This window comes from Microchirus variegatus, assembly GCF_963457635.1.
Source record: "Microchirus variegatus genome assembly, chromosome: 20".
Lineage (NCBI taxonomy): Eukaryota > Metazoa > Chordata > Actinopteri > Pleuronectiformes > Soleidae > Microchirus > Microchirus variegatus.
The window spans coordinates 761,692-782,500 of record NC_139821.1 but is presented as its reverse complement, the minus strand read 5'-3'; the positions used below and the strand labels follow the sequence as shown (position 1 = coordinate 782,500).

At 42.2% G+C, this 20,809-nt stretch overlaps 3 protein-coding genes across 3 annotated transcripts; all 3 read left to right on the top strand.

Moving 5' to 3' along the window:
* Positions 1-1,704: 1,704 nt before the first annotated feature.
* Positions 1,705-2,685, top strand: rnf183 (ring finger protein 183; the record flags this gene model as incomplete). The annotated part of the gene is made up of 1 exon (XM_083906692.1): positions 1,705-2,685. One exon carries the CDS (start codon positions 1,705-1,707, stop codon positions 2,683-2,685), a length of 981 nt encoding a protein of 326 aa, XP_083762818.1.
* Positions 2,686-7,597: 4,912 nt separating this feature from the next.
* On the top strand, positions 7,598-9,606 carry mgat1a (alpha-1,3-mannosyl-glycoprotein 2-beta-N-acetylglucosaminyltransferase a; the record flags this gene model as incomplete). Its single annotated transcript, XM_083906589.1, has 2 exons — positions 7,598-8,239; positions 8,905-9,606. The coding sequence occupies 2 exons, from the start codon at positions 7,598-7,600 to the stop codon at positions 9,604-9,606; spliced, it is 1,344 nt and encodes a 447-aa protein (XP_083762715.1).
* A 1,950-nt stretch (positions 9,607-11,556) lies between these two features.
* Positions 11,557-19,046, top strand: LOC310942023 (SH3 domain-binding protein 5-like). Its single transcript, XM_083907294.1, has 6 exons — positions 11,557-12,180; positions 13,605-13,667; positions 13,785-13,913; positions 15,335-15,499; positions 16,629-16,802; positions 18,120-19,046. Exons 1-6 carry the CDS (start codon positions 11,941-11,943, stop codon positions 18,636-18,638), a joined length of 1,290 nt encoding a protein of 429 aa, XP_083763420.1. The 5' UTR covers positions 11,557-11,940; the 3' UTR covers positions 18,639-19,046.
* Positions 19,047-20,809: the final 1,763 nt, after the last annotated feature.

The window sequence follows — 20,809 nt, the reverse complement described above, 5'->3', positions numbered from 1 at the left end:
TTTCTAATCATCCAATAACTTCTAACACCATTAGCAAACACTATATACACCTATGAACATATTCTATTAAAAAACAGACGTATATTAATTAATTTATTAATTTTAATTTAATGTTATATTCATTTAAAAAAAGAGCTTTTCTTTGAAAAACAAGGACATTTTCTAAGTGTGCCCAAACTTTTGAACGCTTGTGTTTATCGGTCATAAAATGATGGAATGTTTGCCACGTACTTTCAACAACAAACAATGAAGCCCTGAAGGCATCACACACACACACACACACACATGCGTACGTGACTCAGGTTTATAGGTTAGGACCAAACTGAGATGATTTCAGTACAATAGCGATGTTACGTGAGCGTGAGGGATTAGGAATATTGCTTCATCATCATCATCATCATCATCATCAAACACTGCAGGTAAATACCTGGAGGAGTTTTTTTTTTTTAAAACATGGAAAATAAACAATCTCTAAAACACGAACAAAAACATGAACGCGATGAACTTCACGACTCAGTCAATCAATCAACGTCAGGAAGAAAATATGTGTTTTTAAAAGAGACTTAGAAACAGGAAGTGATGAGTTCTGAACCCTGACCTTCATACTCAGGAGAAAACACTCATGGATTCTAAATATCAAACACAGTAAACATTAAATTACTTTAAATACACTTTTACACTTCTACATGTATATTATGAGTTCATGTTTAAGTTTTTGTTATTTACAGAATTATTTATTTTTGAACTATCTATCAAAACAAAGACTTTTATTTTGAAATGACAAAATTTAAAAATTTATTTATACATAAGCCTATGTAGTGTTTTAATTACAATTGTCTACATGTATATTATGAGTTCATGTTTAAGTCTGTTTTTTTTGTTATTTACAGAACTTTTGAAGTATCTATCAAAACAAAGACTTTTATTTTGAAAGGGTGTGCGATATCAGCCTAGCTATTTGTAATTGTAACATCATGATGGATTATCAGGATATCATTTTTTTATTTTCTAATCATCTCAATTGTTGGACTTTTTCCACCTGACCAGACTAGAAGTTCATTTGGACTTTGAGGCCCCTGATGGTTTTAATGGGGTTTTAATGTTATAGTTGATCAGTGTTTAATGCTGTTGTGATTCATCAGTTAACAGCTCTTACCCTGTGGTGTAGTCAGGTTATTCAGAGGGTTAGAAACACATATGTTGATGTTTATAAGTTCTTGGTAACACTTGAAAGTCTGGCTAACTCCAACTTCAAGAGCGTTTCTGTAATCCAGTTAAGTTGTTTCTGTAAATAAATCGACTTAGGCCTTGTTTACACGAAGGGAAAAACGCAGATATTTCCCCACGGTTTGGCCTCACATTTACACGAATATTCTGTTTCTATCACTGAAAACGATTATTCCGAAAAACTCTGAAAACGCCGGTTATGTGTCGTCGTTGTTGATTCTGAGGATTCTGATTGGCTCTCATGACTTTATGCTTCTCCCTACACTGCCCCCTATAGGTTTGGAGGTGATCGACAGTGTATTTATGCAGCTTGATGTAAATAACTATTTTGAAAACAGAGGGAGGTTAAATATTAGCTTCTCTAAATACGCTGCTATGCTTTATTCAAGATGTTTTTCTTCTCCTCCCACAGCTCTTGTTAGGAAACCAGAAAGCAGGTTTCAGCTCACTCTCTACCTCTAACATCATCCCTCCATCATGAGCAACAGCAGGGACAGACATAGACCTGAGGGGGGCCACGGTCACGGGCCCAAACCGGCCCCCAACGTCAAACCCAAACCGGAGCAGAGGATCTCGACCAAGGAGGACCAGCGGCGGCGAGAGCGAGCGTCAAGAGCCCGACGATCTCGCAGCAACGACTCGGAGAGAGCGGAGCGAGGGAGGAGGAGCGAGCGCGACCGCGGAGAGTGGAGGCGGCGAGGGCGGAGCGAGGAACCGCGGAAACGCGACCGCGGGGACGGGGAGGGCGAGCGCAGGAAGGCGGCGAGGCCTCCGGAAGACGACGTGGAGGACACGGAGTGCGCCGTCTGCTTCTGCGCGTACGACAACGTCTTCAGGACGCCGAAGCTGCTGGTGTGCGGCCACACCTTCTGCCTGGAGTGTCTCGCCCGCATCAACGTCACCTCGCCGGAGCTCAAGACCCTGTCGTGCCCCGTGTGCCGCGAGCTGACGGAGATCCCTCACGGCCAGGACCTGCCGCGCCTGGACAACAACCAGGACATCATCGGCAAACTCCCTCCGGACATGCAGAGGGCGCTGTCCATACGCTTCAAACGCAGCAAGGGCAAGCTGCTCCTGAAGAACCCTCCTCCTCCGCCCGTCAGCCCGACCAAACCCAACGCCCTCAGTCTGCCCGCCAAGACTCAGGATGGCGCGGTGGTGGTGGGCGGCGGTGACCCGGACCAGAGTCCGGGAGAGCAGAGGGTCGCGTCGGCCACCGTGGTGGACGTGGGCCGGCCTCCGAACCGGGTCAGAGGTCGACTGCGGAGGCTTTTCCGCTCGGACCGCTGTTATTACGCCGTGGTGGCGTCCGTCATCACCGTCACCGTGGCGCTCATGCTGGTCGGCATCCTGGCCTTCATCATCGTACCAAACATCGCCGTTCAGCGACCGCCGGGTAACCCAGGGAACCAAACATCTCAGAGTCCGTCAGGGGCTGGAGGAGGATCCACGCCCTGAAGGTGAAGGTTTCCCAAACCCTGGTCCTCAGGGAACGCTGGTCCTTCATGATGTAGATGTTGTCCTTCAGACGATCATGAAGCTCTGCAGACGCCTAAAAACGAGCTGATCGTGTCAATCAGGTGTTAGAACTTCTAGACCATTGGTTCTCAAAGTGCGGCCCGGGGCCCAATGGCGGCCCGCAGAAACATTTCTGGCGGCCCCGCGGTGAATTACAGTTGATAGTTTTAATCCAGGAGCGACTAAGCTTGTTAAATGTTTATTGGACATTACTGGATACAGACCAATAAGTGTAAACAAAAATACTGGGTATTTACCTGGTTTCTATATGGTGAATTTTAGTGTATTAATGTGTTATAAGCTGGTAATAAGCAGGTAGCTACAGCCCCCAATTACTAGCTATTTACCCAGTAAATATATGGTAACAGAAATGTGTTACTTGGTATTAACCTGTAATTAGAAGGTAAGAACAATGGCCAAAATACTGGGTAATTACCCAGTAAATTATAAAGCGTTATTATATTAATGATTAAATTACATTATATTAACGCTTATATTACTTAACGCTAAACTGTAGAACTGCAATCTGGTCATTAAAGTTAGTACAAATGGGATTTATTTATGTTTTTTTTCCTTTGGTGACTCTCAGTCCAATGTTGGGTTCCTAAATTGGCCCTCGGTCCAATGTTGGGTTCCTAAATTGGCCCTCGGTCCAATGTTGGGTTCCTAACTTGGCCCTCAGTCCAATGTTGGGTTCCTAAATTGACCCTCAGTCCAATGTTGGGTTCCTAAATTGGCCCTCAGTTCAATGTTGGGTTCCTAAATTGGCCCTCGGTCCAATGTTGGGTTCCTAAATTGGCCCTCGGTTCAATGTTGGGTTCCTAAATTGGCCCTCGGTCCAATGTTGGGTTCCTAAATTGACCCTCGGTCCAATGTTGGGTTCCTAAATTGGCCCTCGGTCCAATGTTGGGTTCCTAAATTGGCCCTCGGTCCAGTGTTGGGTTCCTAAATTGGCCCTCGGTCCAATGTTGGGTTCCTAAATTGGCCCTCGGTCCAATGTTGGGTTCCTAAATTGGCCCTCGGTCCAATGTTGGGTTCCTAAATTGGGCCTCGGTCCAATGTTGGGTTCCTAAATTGGCCCTCGGTCCAATGTTGGGTTCCTAAATTGGCCCTCGGTCCAATGTTGGGTTCCTAAATTGGGCCTCGGTCCAATGTTGGGTTACTAAATTGGCCCTCGGTCCAATGTTGGGTTCCTAAATTGGCCCTCGGTCCAATGTTGGGTTCCTAAATTGGCCCTCGGTCCAGTGTTGGGTTCCTAAATTGGCCCTCGGTCCAGTGTTGGGTTCCTAAATTGGCCCTCGGTCCAGTGTTGGGTTCCTAAATTGGCCCTCGGTCCAATGTTGGGTTCCTAAATTGGGCCTCGGTCCAATGTTGGGTTCCTAAATTGGCCCTCGGTCCAATGTTGGGTTCCTAAATTGGCCCTCGGTCCAATGTTGGGTTCCTAAATTGGCCCTCGGTCCAATGGTGGGTTCCTAAATTGGCCCTCGGTCCAATGGTGGGTTCCTAAATTGGCCCTCAGGTATCAAAACTTTGAGAACCCCTGATCTTGAACTTGTAGACCAGGGTTCCCTGAGGACCAGGGTCTGAAAAACACTGCTGCAGAGATCAGACTTGGGTCACATGACTGTGACGGTGAGAAATGAAGGAAAACCAGAACAGAAACCTGTTTTAAAACAGGAGAAAAGTTGCACATGAAGGAAAGAAACAGGACAAATTAACTGCTGTGTTCTTTGTTCTGACTGTGAATATGTGAGGAACGTGCTCTTCATGGTTTTAAATAAGCTGTAAATGTTCAAATGCACTAAGTCGTTCTTTGTCTTTATCACCTTCAGGTTTATTCACCTGCTCTTTGTACATAATCATAGAGGATTTATATATATTTTGTATTTGTACTTTTTGTTCAGTATTTTCAAAGCACATATCAAGTTCTGTTTCGAGGTGTAATCTACGTTTTTAAAAAGAAAATGTTATTTGGAAATTAAAAGATGTTCTACAGAAACACACGTGTTTGTCGTCCGATTCCTCCAGAGACACCTGACACTGAGGAACCTTCAGAACAGTCAACAGAACGTCCTCACAAACCTGTTTGTCTGCATGTTTTTACCATCGTGATCTGTTTACTCTGACAGGTCTGTGACAGACAGAACGGAAAGGAAGGAAAACTTTGTATATACTACTACTACTATATACTACTTTATATATAAATAAGTACTTTAAAGGAACACGTCAGGATTCTGAAGTGTTGTTTTTCCAGGGACTAAAACTCACCAGGAAATATTATAAATGAACTTATAGAAGACTTTTTTTATTTCAATTCAAAGCTGATTTACACAACAGTTCACTCACAGGCTCATACAGAGCTTTTTCTATACGCTCTTAGAAATAAGGGTTCTAAAGGGTTCTTCTACACTTAGAAATAAGATTTCTAAAGGGTTCTTCTACTCTCTTATAGAATTATGTACATAGACCTGTCGTAGATAGAGTTCAGAGGTGAAGATCATGAGTGTCAGTCAGTACACGCTTAGAAATAAAAGTGCTTAGTAGAACCATATAAGGTTCTTCAGCTTGTCCTCATAGGAGAACCCTTTTTGGCTCCAAGTAGAACCTTAAACCCTTTTGGAGGGTTCCACCAAGAACCCTTTTTAAAACCCTTTATTCAGGAAAGGGGTTTTCAGAAGAAAATGGTTCCAGGTAGAACCTCAGCCCTTGTAGAAGAACCCTTTTGGAACCCTTATTTTGAAGAGTGTACAAGGCCTGAGGTGCTACCTGGAACCATTTGTTTTTCAAGGGTTTCTAAGAGGTTTAACAGGACTGAGTGGTCTAAGAGGTCTAAGTGGTCTAAGAGGTTTAAGAGGACTAAGTGGTCTAAGAGGACTAAGTGGTCTTAGAGGTCTAAGAGGACTGTGGTCTAAGAGGACTAAGTGGTCTAAGAGGTCTTAGTGGTCTAAGTGGACTAAGTGGTCTAAGAGGTCTTAGTGGTCTAAGAGGTCTAAGTGGTCTAAGAGTTCTCAGAGGTCTCAGAGGTATAAGTGGTCTAAGAGGTCTAAGAGGACTAAGTGGTCTAAGAGGTCTTAGTGGTCTAAGAGGTCTAAGAGGTCTATGGGTGTTTTCACACCTACAGTATTTGGTGCTCCACCAAACCTGTTTGGTCCCTTGGTTCGGTCTGTTTGCATAGGTGTGAATGTAATCTCGATGCTTTGGGGCGTACCAAATCAACCTGTCTGAAGGGGGGTGGTCTATGTGACGGACCGCTGTATCTGCTCTACTGTGGTAACGGTTCCTCTGGTGTGAAAGTAAACAAACACTCTGATAAACGCTGGCATCACAACAACATCTCTGTTTATTCACACGTCATTAACTGACAACAACACAAACACACGTCAAGGGGCGTGGCCAGTGACGTCACTCACGCATTTTGAATTATGGAAAATGAAAAAAAAATTTGTTTTTAATTCAGTCATTTTTAAATATTGATTATTAATTTTATTTATGAGTCAGAAAATGAAGCTAAAAGCATTTCTGCTAATTCATTTTAATTTGAAATATGACACACACACACACCCCCACACACACACACACCGTCACCGTTGACTGTTGCGTAATTCTTCCAGGTGACAGTTGGGGGCGGGACTTCCGCCCTGACTCCATCTACACCGGAAGTTGTCGTGTTACTTTTCGCCCTCTTTCTTCATCGTCTTTTTCTCGCCGTGTCGCTAAAGGATTATTGTTAATTTAACGAGTGTCGGCAGATCAGTGTCACTATTGTGTCACTAATCCTCTGTTTGTCTCACTTTAATTTGCCGCTTGTCATTATCGAAAAGAGAGGGAAGAAAAGTCAACAGGAAGAAGAAGAAGAAGAAGAGAGTGACTGTGTCGGTGAGAGCTCATTTCAACAAGCTTCACTATTTACATCAGACAGACTTTTTCATTATTTACATTTAAATGATAAGTTTAAGTGAGTTTTCGTTCATAAACAGCAACAGGTGACAAAAGTCTATCGATCAGGAATAGTTTCGGTCACTTCACTTTCGAGTGCACACGTATTCTCAGTATTATGGTAAATGCGGAGAAACGGCCTATTTACTTCCTGAATTCAAAATAAAAGTATCAGAATCAGAATACTTTAATTCTAACCTACATTTAAAATAAAATATGTTCCATTTAAAGTGTTTAATGCAACCATTATATAATGAATAATAAACATTAAAGTATCTTTACTGCACCAGAGTGGAGAAAGGCCAAAATAAAATGCTTGATATTCTGTAAAGATACGTTGGTCTTTTTTATTCATCATGTGAGGATAAAACACTCATATAGAACATGTTTTATTTGAAATCTAGGTGAGAATTATATTAAAGAGTTCTTAATACCTTTATTTTGAAGTTATTCGTACCGGAAGTAAATACGCTGTTTCGAAATACGCCGCATTTACCATAATGCTGAGAATACTTGTGCACTCGAAAAGTAAGTGCGGCTGATTTGAGCTTTTCTGATCCATCAGTTGTATTTTGTTTATTACAAACTCAATATTCACATATGGATGTAAATTAACCAATTATTTCATATCTGATTGTTAAAATAATTAAAAGTTATTTTTATTATTATTGTTATTTTCATAATAAAGTATATTATGTCTTTATTATTTCAGATGGCAGACGACATTGAAAGCTGAGGATCTTCATCTCCAGGATGAATCCTTCCCTTTATTCTGAGCCAACACGGTGCAGCTCCATCACCATCATCATGTTCTTGTGATGATCTCCAGCTGCTCGTCCCTCGTCCTCTTCCTCTGGTCTGTTCGTTCAGACTCACCCGTCCTCATCCCCCTCTCTGCTCGTGAAGCTTCTGGACCATGATCCGAAAGAAAGGCTCCCTGATCCTGTGTGGAATGCTCCTGTTCGTCACCTGGAACGCCATCCTGGTTCTCCTGCTGTGGGGCCGACCTCCACCCGGACAGTCTGGCGTGCCCGGCCAAGAGCAGAAGGATGTGAGGGTGGCATCGAAGCCCAGAAATGATGTGGTGGGAGAGGTGCTGCGAATGGCAAACACGTTTGAAAAAGAGCTGGAACTGCAGAAAGAAATCCTGATCCAGATCCAGAAACACCAGTCGCTGTGGGAGCCACCGAACAGAAACCACCCAAAGGTCGTCGTCGCCCCCCCTGAGCACGTCATCCCCATCCTGGTCATAGCCTGTAACAGGGTCACCGTGAGGCGCTGCCTGGACAAACTCCTGCAGTACCGTCCTTCAGCGGAGCTTCATCCCATCATAGTGAGTCAGGACTGTGGACACGCTGAGACGGCTCAGGTCATCGGTTCCTACGGGAGTAAAATAACTCACCTGAAACAGCCGGACCTGTCGGACATCGCCGTGCAGCCGGAGCACAAGAAGTTTCAGGGTTATTACAAAATCTCCCGGCATTACCGCTGGGCTCTCAGCCAGGTCTTCAGAACGACGTCTCATTCCTCTGTTGTGGTCGTGGAGGACGACTTGGAGGTAAAAACACTGGCAACGGCAGCCGAGTACTGTTAATAATAAGAGGTCGGAACATTTTGTAGAGATGATAAGATTCCAGGGGGAACATTATACATGTGGGACAAGCGCAACTTCCCTTCACAACAATGTCTAACATTCCAAATTCAAAACTATTTACTATATTGAGAGCAGAGTCAGGTTATATGTTATATTATTATTTTATTTTTATGATTAAAGGTGCATTATGTAATAAATGATAAAATCCTCCTAATATGTCACAGAGACTCAGGAATAATGTTCATATAACAAACTGAACTCACCAACAACAACAGTACAGACAAAATATTTGCATTAAAAAAAAGAATTTTGCAGACTGCAAATCATGTTTATGTTTTGAAATCATGTTTTGGCGTCATGTGGCGCCACCTACCGCCATCTACCAATGATTGCAGTCAGTAGAGTCTCAGCTGCAGAGCAACCACGGGTTGTACAGTTACGTCTGAAAACGAAACCTAAAAGACCTCGGTATCTTGACTTTGAATGTAGTAACTGTTTTTGACCACATTCTTACATATGGCGCCTTTAAATCACATTTTAAGTAACATTTTGCTGGCACAATATGAAAAAGTTCATAATTTCCTTGTGTTGTGTCACACTAATTGAACTATTCTCATCTCGTCCTGTAGGTGGCACCAGACTTCTTTGAGTACTTCAGCGCGTCGCTGCCGCTCCTCAGGTCTGACCCGAGCCTGTGGTGCGTGTCGGCGTGGAACGATAACGGCAGAGACGGTTATGTAGATCCGGGGAAGGCAGACCTGCTCTACAGGACGGATTTCTTCCCTGGCCTCGGGTGGATGCTCCTCAGGGAGCTGTGGGAAGAGCTGGAGCCAAAATGGCCGCCGTCTTTCTGGGACGACTGGATGCGTCGCCCAGAGCAACGCCGCGACCGCGCCTGCATTCGCCCGGAGATCTCTCGGACTTTAACGTTCGGTCGCCAGGGCGTGAGCCTCGGTCAGTTCTACGACAAATACCTGCGTTACATCAAACTCAACGACCAATACGTGCCTTTCACCGAGCTGGACCTGAGCTACCTGAGAGAGGAAACGTACAGAGAGAACTTTGAGAAGGACGTTTACGACGACGCACGCGTGGTTTCGTATGAAGCCGTGAAGCAGGGTCAGCTCAAAGGACCCGGACCCTTCAGGCTCCAGTACTCCAGTAAGGACGCGTTCAAAGTCCTGGCCAAAAGCCTGGGAATCATGGACGACCTGAAGTCTGGAGTCCCACGAACGGGATACAGAGGAGTCGTCAGCTTCATCGCAAAGGGGAGGAGAATCTACTTGGCTCCTCCTCCGGGATGGACCAAGTATGATGTCACCTGGAACTAAAGCCCAATTTATACTCCTGCGTAAAGTCAGAGAGCCTCTGCGTCGTCTCCGGCTGCACGAAATATTTTTTAAGTGTCCGTCAAGGGACAACGGAGACGGCAAGAGCTGCGATTTGGTCCTCAGGAACAGGCCGAGATAACGCTGCTCTGTGCCGGCCACAGAGGCGGAGCTGATCACCGCCGACAACGTCGCTGCCAAACTATAAATACATCATATCTTAACACACAAACCACATGTTTAGACTCTAAATGGCTAATTTCTCGCCTCAAATGATCTTAAAACTGCGTTCCGTGACACAGAAAAGTGAGAAACGGCCACTGTTTCAACAACAACAACAGTTTTTCTCTCTCGGACGCCATTTCTCACTGTAGCCAGAAGCACGACAACCTTGCGAAATTGCAACGCGTATCCGTCACCACGTGACGCAGTCGGAGAAGTTTAATGTGGCCTTAACCCAGGAATAACCCAGGACTAACCCAGGACAAGGCCTTTGTGCAGTCTCCTTTCAGTCATTTCTTGATGTCAGATGGTTGGAGCCTTTCAGACCAAAGAGCTAAAGTATGTCTTCAAATAGGAACTCTTGTTTTCTTCTTGATGAAACCAAAGACACTCTTCCTCTCTCTGCCAATGTTTCTCAGGTCTTTTTCCATTTATCCAAACATGTTTTTACAGTGTAGGATAAAGCCTAAAAACACATCGTTGCTGTATTTCACCAGCTGTCTATTTTTGTATGATGCAAAATGTGCACATGACATGAATGAATGCATTCAGTGCAGTTACCACTGCAGCCACTCTTTAAGTTATTATCAGTTTGTGATGGCCTGTGTGAATCATCTGTGGTGTGGGTGCTCGTGGTGTTGCAGTATATCATTGATTGTATAATCTTTGTCAGATTATCAGAGCTTGAATTTAATTATTTTATGATTACAATATTTTTTTTTTTTTTTTAAATGACTCTTCAATGTTGTCTCATGCGGAGCTTTTGGAAACTTCAGCATTTTGGTGTTGGTATATTTTTGGAATAAAAAAAGAGTTTAATCTACGGTGTGTAATTTGTAACAAGTATATTTACTTGTATAGGATGAAGATATATATGTGTTTATATATATGTGTATGCGTATATACACATACACATATATGTGTATATGTGTGTATATATATAAATATATACAAATCTGGGACATTTGATATTTATTTGTGATTTGCCTCACATGTAAGTACAAGATACATTTTTTTAAACCTGTAATTTAATTCCCAGAATTTAATTCCCCAGCACATAAACATCCATATCCAGCTGTAAAATAGTTGCTGGAGTTATTATTATGAATTAATAATTTCCTCCATTCATTTCTCAGAGCTTGAATTTAATTATTTTATTTTTTACAATATTTTTTTTTTTTTAAATGACTCTTAAATGTCTCATAGGGAGCTTTTGGAAACTTCAGCATTTTGGTGTTGGTATATTTTTGGAATAAAAAAGGTTATTTGATATGGTATGACATGATATTGAGTATATTTACTTGTATAGGATGAAGATATATATATGTATATATACATATACATGTATATGTATGTATGAATATATCATGTAATATATAATATATACATATATACACATACATATTTTTTTAACCTCTAATTTAATTATAAATAATTCCCGAGCACATAAATGTATTATATCCAGCTGTAGAATAGATGTTTAGAGTTATTATTAATGAATAATTTCCTCCTTTCGTAAAGTGTATTACGTTTTTTAGTGTAATTCGAATTCATACTAATAATAATAATAATACTACATATAATAATAACAATAACAGTGTATATCAGAGGAAAGCCCTCTTAGTGATGACACTGTCTACGGAAGCCGTCACTGACCAAAAAGGCGCAGCGCGTCTTCCCTCCTCCGTGTGTTTACCTCATCTATGACGACGATGTGACACCGAAACCTCGAGCTCTGCAGTCCGGTCTAAAGTCACGAAGAGCCGCAGAGAGATGGGAGAAGACGCGCTGGGTGTGGAGGGACACGGTGACGCACCTCCGTCCACTTTTCCGCTCTGTTTTCACCTGTTTGTCTTAAATCGCCCACTACATTGTCACTGTTAGCCTGTTAGCATGCACGGCTATCCCCCAGTGGCTTCGCGTTTCGGTGTGATTTGATATGGCGTATCGGAAACTTAACCCTCGCTGTCGCAGGGTTCGTCTGTTTCGAATTTAACGCTGCGTCGTCACAACCACCCGCCGTCAACAGGTCCGAGCGTTTAATTTGTGTTTTTGACGTCGCCGCCGTTTTCCGGTGTCCGCGGTTGTTAGCTAGCGGTAGCTGCCCGGCCTGGAATGGAGCTAGGCGACCTGCGCGAGAGCCCCGCGGGCTCCGGGGAGTCGGATGCCGGCGACTGGAGAGAGGTTCTGCCCGATGGGGACAGCGACGAGAAGGTTCGACCCGCGGAGAGCGACGGGTCCAGAGTGGAGCCGGACCACAGGGACGTCTGCGGGGAAGGAGAGGGCGACAAGCAGAGAAGCGCCGGGGAGCAACCGCACAGTCCGTACGAGGAGGAGCTGGACCCCCGCATCCAGGTCAGAGAGGAGCCGATACACACGGTCCACTGATGCTGTCAGTGTTTACATGTTTATCTACTGATTATAGCAGAGATATTCAACTAAAACTTACTACTACTACTACTATTATGTGTTGCATGTACAGTAAACGGATACAAAATGTTATAACTTATTTAGCACTTATTTATTGAAATAGCTGCTAGTTTTGTGCAAAAAATGTAAATAACAAAACCACCAACATTCAGGTACAATTCAATTTGTGTATAGTTCAAAAAGGTCACAGTTACAGTAAAACCAACATTTGGGTATAACAGTCACAATTGGCTCTTACTCAATTAGCGGTAACAATATAAACCACATTAAGGTGCAATGGCCACAATAGGCTATTTTTGCAGAAATATAAGTAACAGGGCCAAAAATATTCAGGCACAATTACTACAGTTGGTTCATAGTTCGTACTATGGCCTGCGGGCCGGTCCAAATTGCTTGAAGGGCCGGTTCTGGCCCCCGGGCCTCAAGTTGAACAGCCTTGGTTTATAGGTATTAATCATAGGGCTACTGATTATTGTTGTATTAGCTATAACTAGTGCAGTGGTCGTAGGAAGTGTGTTTTCTTATAGTGGGAGTGTGTCTGTGAAGGTTGGATGTACACAGAGGTGTGTACTCTTGTGTAGTGTGAATATTGGGTAAGACATGGACGTACATTGAAATATAAAGAGAGACAGAAATAGTTATTTTAAGAAAAAGGAAAATGATGTGATCACTGAGAAGATGCAGTAGGTCGTCGTATGAAGAGAGCAGGACTATGGCAAGCTGTTTTAACATTTAATAGCCAGACTGGATTATATTACAGATACCTGTGATTCAATTCTTCCTCGTCAAAAAGAACATTTCAGATATCCACAACATCATTCTTCCTGTCCACAGTTGTCATTTCAGATATCTGAAATGAGAGTTTCTCCAGAATGACGTTGTGGATCTGAAATTGAAAATCCAATACACATGAATGGCCAAAGTGTCGTCCTCGAAAGAATGACACAGTAAAATATCTGTGATACATATCCACTGTAGCGATGAAATGTTAAAACGGCCACTTTTCAAGGATTATTAGATTTTTTTTAGAAAGTACAATCAAAGTTGTAGATATCGTGAAATAACATTTCCACTAGTAAGAATGTTATTGTGGATATCTTTAATTACCATTCAGCCTAGTGAGAACACAACTTTGACTAGCAGAAATACTATTATGGCTGTCTAAAATGGAATGTGTGGTTCCATTAAATGTTAAAACAGCCTGACAGCAGGACATCCATGCATTTTTAAAACACTCACTCGCGGTAAAACAATAAAATACTCATCAGTCCTTAAAGTTATGAGCTTGTATATGATGTCTGTACGACAAACAAAGATGAAACGGTGCATTGTTGTGTATTTTTCCCCAGGAGGAGTTGGAACACCTCAATGAAGCCAGTGCAGAAATCAACAAGCTCGAACTGCAGCTGGACGTAAGTCAAACCCAGAGCGTGAAACCTTCGTTCTTTGGTCAGTGTTCTGTCCTGTGATGTATTTTTAATGGAGCTTAAACCTAACATTACATCCATTTCTCTGCATAAATCCTCCAGGACGCCAGATCAGGCTACAGGAAGATTCTGACGGAGTCTGCCAGGAAGCTGAACACTCACAGCTCGCAGCTCGGGAGCTGCATTGAGAAAGCGAGACCGTATTATGAAGCTCGCCGTCTTGCAAAAGAGGTAAACTGCAGCTTATCGCACCGGCAACCCTCAGATTACAATCCCGTTAGCGAAAATCATCACTCATGCTCGTCTCCATTGACGAGACGACATGTATCTGGTGGTCCATCCTCCTCCTTCTTCTTCTTCTGTCTTCACTTAACCGTTTTGCTCGTGTAAAGAAACTGAACACTCGTCTTTGTGAAGCAGTGAAGTGGCATCTGATCACAGCAGGACATTCACTATTCATGTGCCAGGTGTAAACTGTAATCCACGTGAACTGGATCTCAGCCTACACACAATCTGGAGAGCAGGTTTCTGTCGGAGCATCGACGGTGTGAGATTAGACGCTTGGGAATTTGACAACACTTCATTGTAAATGAATAAATCGTATTTGAAAGTCGTTTTTTCTTAAAGTGGACCTAGACCGGAAGTTCCAATTAACGCTGTTTTTTAGTGTGTATTTGCATCATGTATTTGTTTAAGAAGCCCTGAAGGTTCTAAACAAACAGTTCAACCACTGCTGAGAACGCTGTGTTTTATTGTAATCTCGGGCTCAACGAGATCTCTGAAAAAACCCGGTCCGGTTACGTAAACAGCATTTCTCCTGAACAGCAGATCCTCCTGCTCCGGGCACTAGTCCGGGCACATCCGGTTGCGATGAACATTGAACCGCAGAAGAAGAATAACGTCCGTTGTGGAGGTGTTTCACGAGCGACAGTGTCTTCTGACTCTGGGTCTGTCTCTGGGTCAAAGGTCGTCAAAGGGACTGAGGCGGGGAGTCGTGAAGAAGCTATTTTTAAACACTGTTAAAACAATGTTTTGATAATGAGGAGCAGTGCATCCACCGTTCCAGAGGGGGGAGCTGTGCTTCTGAGAGCTGGTGTGCTGAATATGTCACTTCTGGGTATCGGCCAATCACAAGACAGTCTGTCTTCTGGGGTAGAGATTTATGTCTGAAATATCGCGGCTCAGGACAGCGTCAGAAAAGACAGATTTCTATCAGCTCGTTTACAGCAACTAGGAGGTTTTTGAGCATAAAAACAAGTTAATGTATGTAAATAAACCTCCATAACTAACATATGTGCAACAGGACCACTCTATGTGAGCTTTAATGGTCTTTTAGTGCAGTTACAGGCCTTTTAACGGCATTTCATTCCACTGTTATGCAGATGATCGTCAGCTCTACTCTCAGAAGAAAGTTCACTAACACATCCAGACTTTTCTCTGATATCTTGATGACATAAAGACCTGGATGGATTTTAAAGAGACTGAAGTGATGGTTTTTGGTCTCGCTCTGACTCCTCCTGTAGATCTATCTCATATTTGGCTTTTGGTCCGTATCACCCAGCCCTAAAGTCTGGATTGAACAGAACTAAAGGGTCGTGTCGTCGTCTCTTTCCACTCCTGTCTGCTGTTAAACCCTGGTCTCGTCCCTGCAGGCGCAGCAGGAGACCCAGAAGGCTGCACTGAGCTACGAGAGAGCTGTTTCTATGCACACAGCTGCCAGGGAGATGGTCTACGTGGCAGAGCAGGGTCTGATGGCCGACGGCAAGAACACACTGGATCCCACCTGGCAGGAGATGCTCAACCATGCGACCTGCAAGGTAAATATATGAGACACTATCAGCAGGGGTGAGTGTAATCTGAGGAGTGTATGTCACCGTTTTTGTTTGTGTTTTCCAGTAAAAGTCAGACTTTTATTCATCAAAAGAGTTTCAAAAATGAATAGAAAATAGGATCGAGACATTGACAAATTAGAAATAATGATTTTTATTCGAAATAATCATTTTAAACTTTAGAGCAGGGGTCTCAAAGTTGCGGCCCATGGGCCTCATGCAGCCCGCAAGTCGTTATCCTGCGGCCCTACTCTTATTTTGAAATTATTAAATTCAGCATTTAATTCTATATCAGCAGTTTTAATTGCAATTTACTAGGGGTGGGGAAACAATCGATTCACATATGAATTGTGATTCTAATCATCCATGATTCTGAATCAATTCATTAACTTCAAAATTCGAATTTAAGGTTTCTATTTTGAAGAAAAAAAAAGAGTTTGTGTTATTTGTGTACAGATTATTTTTGTAACTTCTGGGAGAAAAAGGGCAGCTAGCTTAAGCTTTTATTTATGCTAAAGTTATTTTTTTATACAATAAGTAAGTTTTTATTTGTTTTGAATGAATAAATGTTAACTTTTGTCTTAAGTTTGCCTTTGTGTGATCACATTATCACATTATCTTATACAAACTCTATTGTTTTGATGCCATCATTTGCCTTAACTCACTATACATCGTATCAATTTTTCATTTTTCAAGAATCGATTTTGAATCGAATCGTGAGCGACCCAAAGATTCACATCCCTACAATTTACATACATTTTTTGTTTTTAATGTTTTAATTATGTTCCATTTCTGTCTGTTTTCGTTATTTACAGATTCATTTTGCATCATGAATATGTTGTTTCTTTTGTCGTGAACGATTATATCAAAGCAAACGTAACTGTAATTTAGATTTTGAATCACTAAACCGTTAATTTTTCCTGAATTGTTCGACTTTTTTTTCCCTTCACCTGGCTCCTCCTGACCAGAGTAGAAGTTCACTTTCCCCCAGGTCATTTTGACTTTGAGGCCCCTGATTTAGAGCCTTCAAAATGGGAAACTTCAGAGCCACAAACTACTATTTCTTATGAATAAACAGTCTTACTGTGTCGTTTGTGTATAATTATTATTATCACAGGTGAATGAAGCAGAGGAGGAGCGACTGCGCAGTGAGAGGGAACACATGAGGGTCACTCACGCCTGTCAGGAGGCCGAGGCTCGTGTTCAGATGCTGCAGAAGTCGCTGAAAAGAGTCATCGTCAAGTCCAAACCTTACTTTGAGCTCAAGGCCCAGTTCAACCACATCCTGGAGGTAAACACCTACAGGACGTTGTCTGTAAATATTGATTTTTCTCTGGAACTGAACTGAATCCCATTAAAATGATAAATCCTCACCAGTTCACTTCCATATTAACTCCAAAACTATTAATGTGAGGGATTAACAGGACTGTCAGAGCTCAAGGATGCTCATATATTCTGCTCTTATTTGTGTTGCTCTTTATTAAACCTCCTGTAAAAACAGATAATCTAACACCTCACACAGCCCAGATTACAGCCTCTGACGTAATCTGTGATACGAGTCATAAATACTCTGCTGAGTCTGCAACACGGCTGTAATCCATCCATTTCTCAGAGGTCACTGAGATCATTTTTTCTGTTGAGGCGTGAAATCGATGTCTAAAGTTGATGATGATGATGATAGGGCTGTAACGATATGCGTATCGGAATCGAAATCGCGATACTCAGAGCCACAAACCTTAACAAACGTATTTTTATTAGAGGTGTCAAATTATCGTTTTAATTGTGATGAATTAATTACAGTCATCAGTGTTTTTTAATCGCGTTAATCTCATCTTTACCAGGGGCAGCGTCAGACGCAGCGACAAAAGCGTCATAAAACCATGTCTAACTTTAACAAACACAGACATGCTGCATACCCACAGAACGGTCAGAAACTCAGCTAAAAGCTCATATAAGCCATTCTTATGTACACGACACACAGTTAAAACACCGATGGATCAAACCTGCAGGAGCGGGAAAAAACCCGTTATGGCGCACACGTTGAAAAGCGATTTTGTGAACAGCGGAGAATTCACAGATTTTTATCACTCTACGAACAAGATTCACGGATCCAGCCCCAAAATAAGAGCAAAACAACAACTGACTTTCAAGAAATACGAGCGTAAATGTTGTCTTACCTTTGCTGTTTATCAAAACAAGTTATTTCCACTGGAACAAAACTGCTTCTCATGAAGAACTACAACTCCCAGCATGCTTTGGGGACAAAGCCCAATCTGATTGATCATTTACTTTGTATTTCTCAAGAGTATTATTTTGTTACAGAAAAGAGAGAAATCTTTGGTTATTTATTTATGTTCAAATCTGTTCACGGTGTTCCAAAATATTGTTATTAAATGTTAAATTAAGTTGCTATATAAGTAAATGTTGTTTGAATAAAATGTTTTTTAAATTTGTAAAAAATCGTGGAATGTATCGAACCGTGGGTCAAAAATCGTGATACGAATCGAATCGTGAGTTTGTGTATCGTTACAGTGCTAGATGACGATGATGAGAGTGACCTCTGTGTGACCTCTGTGTGACCTCTGTGTGACCTCTGTGTGACCCCCAGGAGAACAAGACCAAAGTCATGCTGCTGGAGCAACACGTCGCCAAAGTCAAGACGCGCTACTCCATCGCTCTGAGGAACCTGGAGCAAATCAGCGAGCAGATCCACGCCCAGAGGGGGCGGGACCACGCGGGGCGCCTCACTGTCTGCTGTGGGCGGAGTCCACCCGTCGGGGCGGAGTCTGACGCGAAAGACCACGAGGCAGATGGCGCCTGTGGTGGTGATGGTGGAGTGGACGCGGCCATCGACCTGGAGAAGTACAAGCAGAAGGAGGCGGAGAAGGAGAGAGAGCGAGCCGGGTCCGACTCCCTCTCCGTCATCAGTCTGCAGACCATCGCCTCAGACCTGGAGAAATACGACTCGGTGGAGCACCTGGGCGACCTCAGCGACGTGGGCAGCGTGACGGGCGACGAGGCCGACAGGGGCGCGGCGACGGACAGGAGGGAGAAGATGGCGGAGGCGAGCGCCAGAGAGCGGCAGCAGCAGTTCTACAAGCAGCATCACCGCAGCTTCAGCTTGTGAGGAGGGAACGTGGTTCAAATCGACCGTAACGCGCAGGCGGCAGAGTGGATCTCTATGAGCACACTTATATCTGACTGACAACACGTGGTCCTAACACTGATGCCTGTTAGATCACTGCTTCTGTCTCTGCAGGACATGGTGAAGGCTCGTCCGCTCTGCTTCATGCATGAAGAAATCTCATTCCTCTTCCTCACCACCAATGATTTTAACATCTGAGAGAAAACTTCAAGAGAGAGAGAGAGAATATACACAGCTGTTAAAAACTGTCGAGAAAATATAATATATTTAGACACTAAAACGACAGTCACAGGTGTTGCTTTCATGTTATTATGCTGGTACAATGTCAATATGGATCTTCTCCGTGAGTGCACGTTACATTACATTCAAATTCAAATATACACTGTAAAAAAAAGATGAGAAAACTCTAAATTTCAAAGCAACTTACTGCAATCAATGTTTGAGTTTTTAAGTTCCATCAACTAATATTGTTATTATTACTATAAACTTACTTACTTACTTACTTAAAAATTCTGTTTTCAAACAGTTTGGTGAACTAATCTTGTTCAGATAATTAAAAAATTTAAATTATAAATTTAAATGTTAAATAACAAGTTTATGTAAACTTACAAGTTTGTCTAACAACAACAAAATAATATGTTTTAAAAACTCCAGATCTTTTGTTGGGCTGTAAACGCAAACATTGATTTCAGTCATTTGCCTTGAAATTTTGAGTTTTCTCAACTTTGTATTTTTTTACAGTGCAGCTGCATCACAGACATTCTGAACTAGGCTCAGTGCATACACTGTAAAAAAAGAAAACTCTACATTTCAAGGCAACTTGATGCAATCAATGTTTGAGTTTACAGCCCAACAAAAGATCTGGAAAAAGTTCCATCAACTAATTATTATTTTATTAGACTTGTAAGTTAGAGTTGTGCCAACTCAAAATTCTTAAATGTTATTTTTTAATAATTATTTTTACATTATCTGAACAAGATTAGTTAGCCAAACTGTTTGAAAAGAGGCACAACGAGATTGAGATCTTTTGATGTAAACGAAATTTTGAGTTTTCTCAACTTTTTACAGTGCACTCCCACCAATGGATTCTGGGTAAAATGTTCTTCCTGGAACATGAATTGAACAATGACAGAAAGATCAAAACATCACGTACAGTATGAACCGTGAAACTGTGGGCGAAAAACAAACAAACTCATCTCTACTTTACTTTATCTTTCAGTCATTTCCAGTTAACTTGGTGATTGCGTGGAGAGTTACAGAGTTACAGAGTTACAGAGTTACACCCTTGCGTTGCATTTACAAACTCGGACGTTAACCGCGTTGCAGTGGAGAAGCTGGTACGCTAATGTACCTCGGGGCTAGCCGTTGTTAGCCGTAGCAGATGGTAGCGCTCTTGCGTGGTATTTTGCGAATCACAGAAACAAAACGTAAACAGCACTAAGTCTACGACTGATGTACTTTGTTACTTTGAAGGTAACAGTGTTTGTACGGGGGGCGGCCATCTTGGAATCTCATGTTAACGCGAGTAGGTCGGTTTACGGACAAATGACAAAAACAGAATGAACGCATGTTTGAATCCACATTTCATATATTTCTTCTTCTCCTGTGACGTAGCGGCGACGAGTTACAGCTGTTTTATTTCTGGCATGACGGAATGTGTTGTTTTTGACAAGTCCTGAAACAGAAAACGGAGAAAATGGTCATAAAGACGATAAAGTCTGAGTGTTTCCTCTCCCTGAAGCTCCGTAAACTGACGAGGAAGACACTGATGATGATGATGAAGTCTTTCTGAGATTTGTATTATTTCCCTATGGTTTACATTTATATATAATATAAGTAGAATCCCTCGCTGGTCTCCTCTCTGAGCGACTAACACATTCATCTTGAACAGTCATTTAACCGTTTTAATGATCTAAGTCACACGAGCACTGTTTGTTTGTGACACTTGAAGAAAAGCTGGGATTTATTATCATTTATTTCACTTTCTTTTACTTTGATTGTCAAAGTGTGTGAAGTGGAGAAATGAAATGAAATGTATTATATTATATTGTGTAATTACGGCAAAGCTTGAAGACGATGAAGAAATCCTGTACAGTTATACATGTCGCTGATTTGAATATTTCACTGGTTTGTTGTACAGATTTATGTGTTTT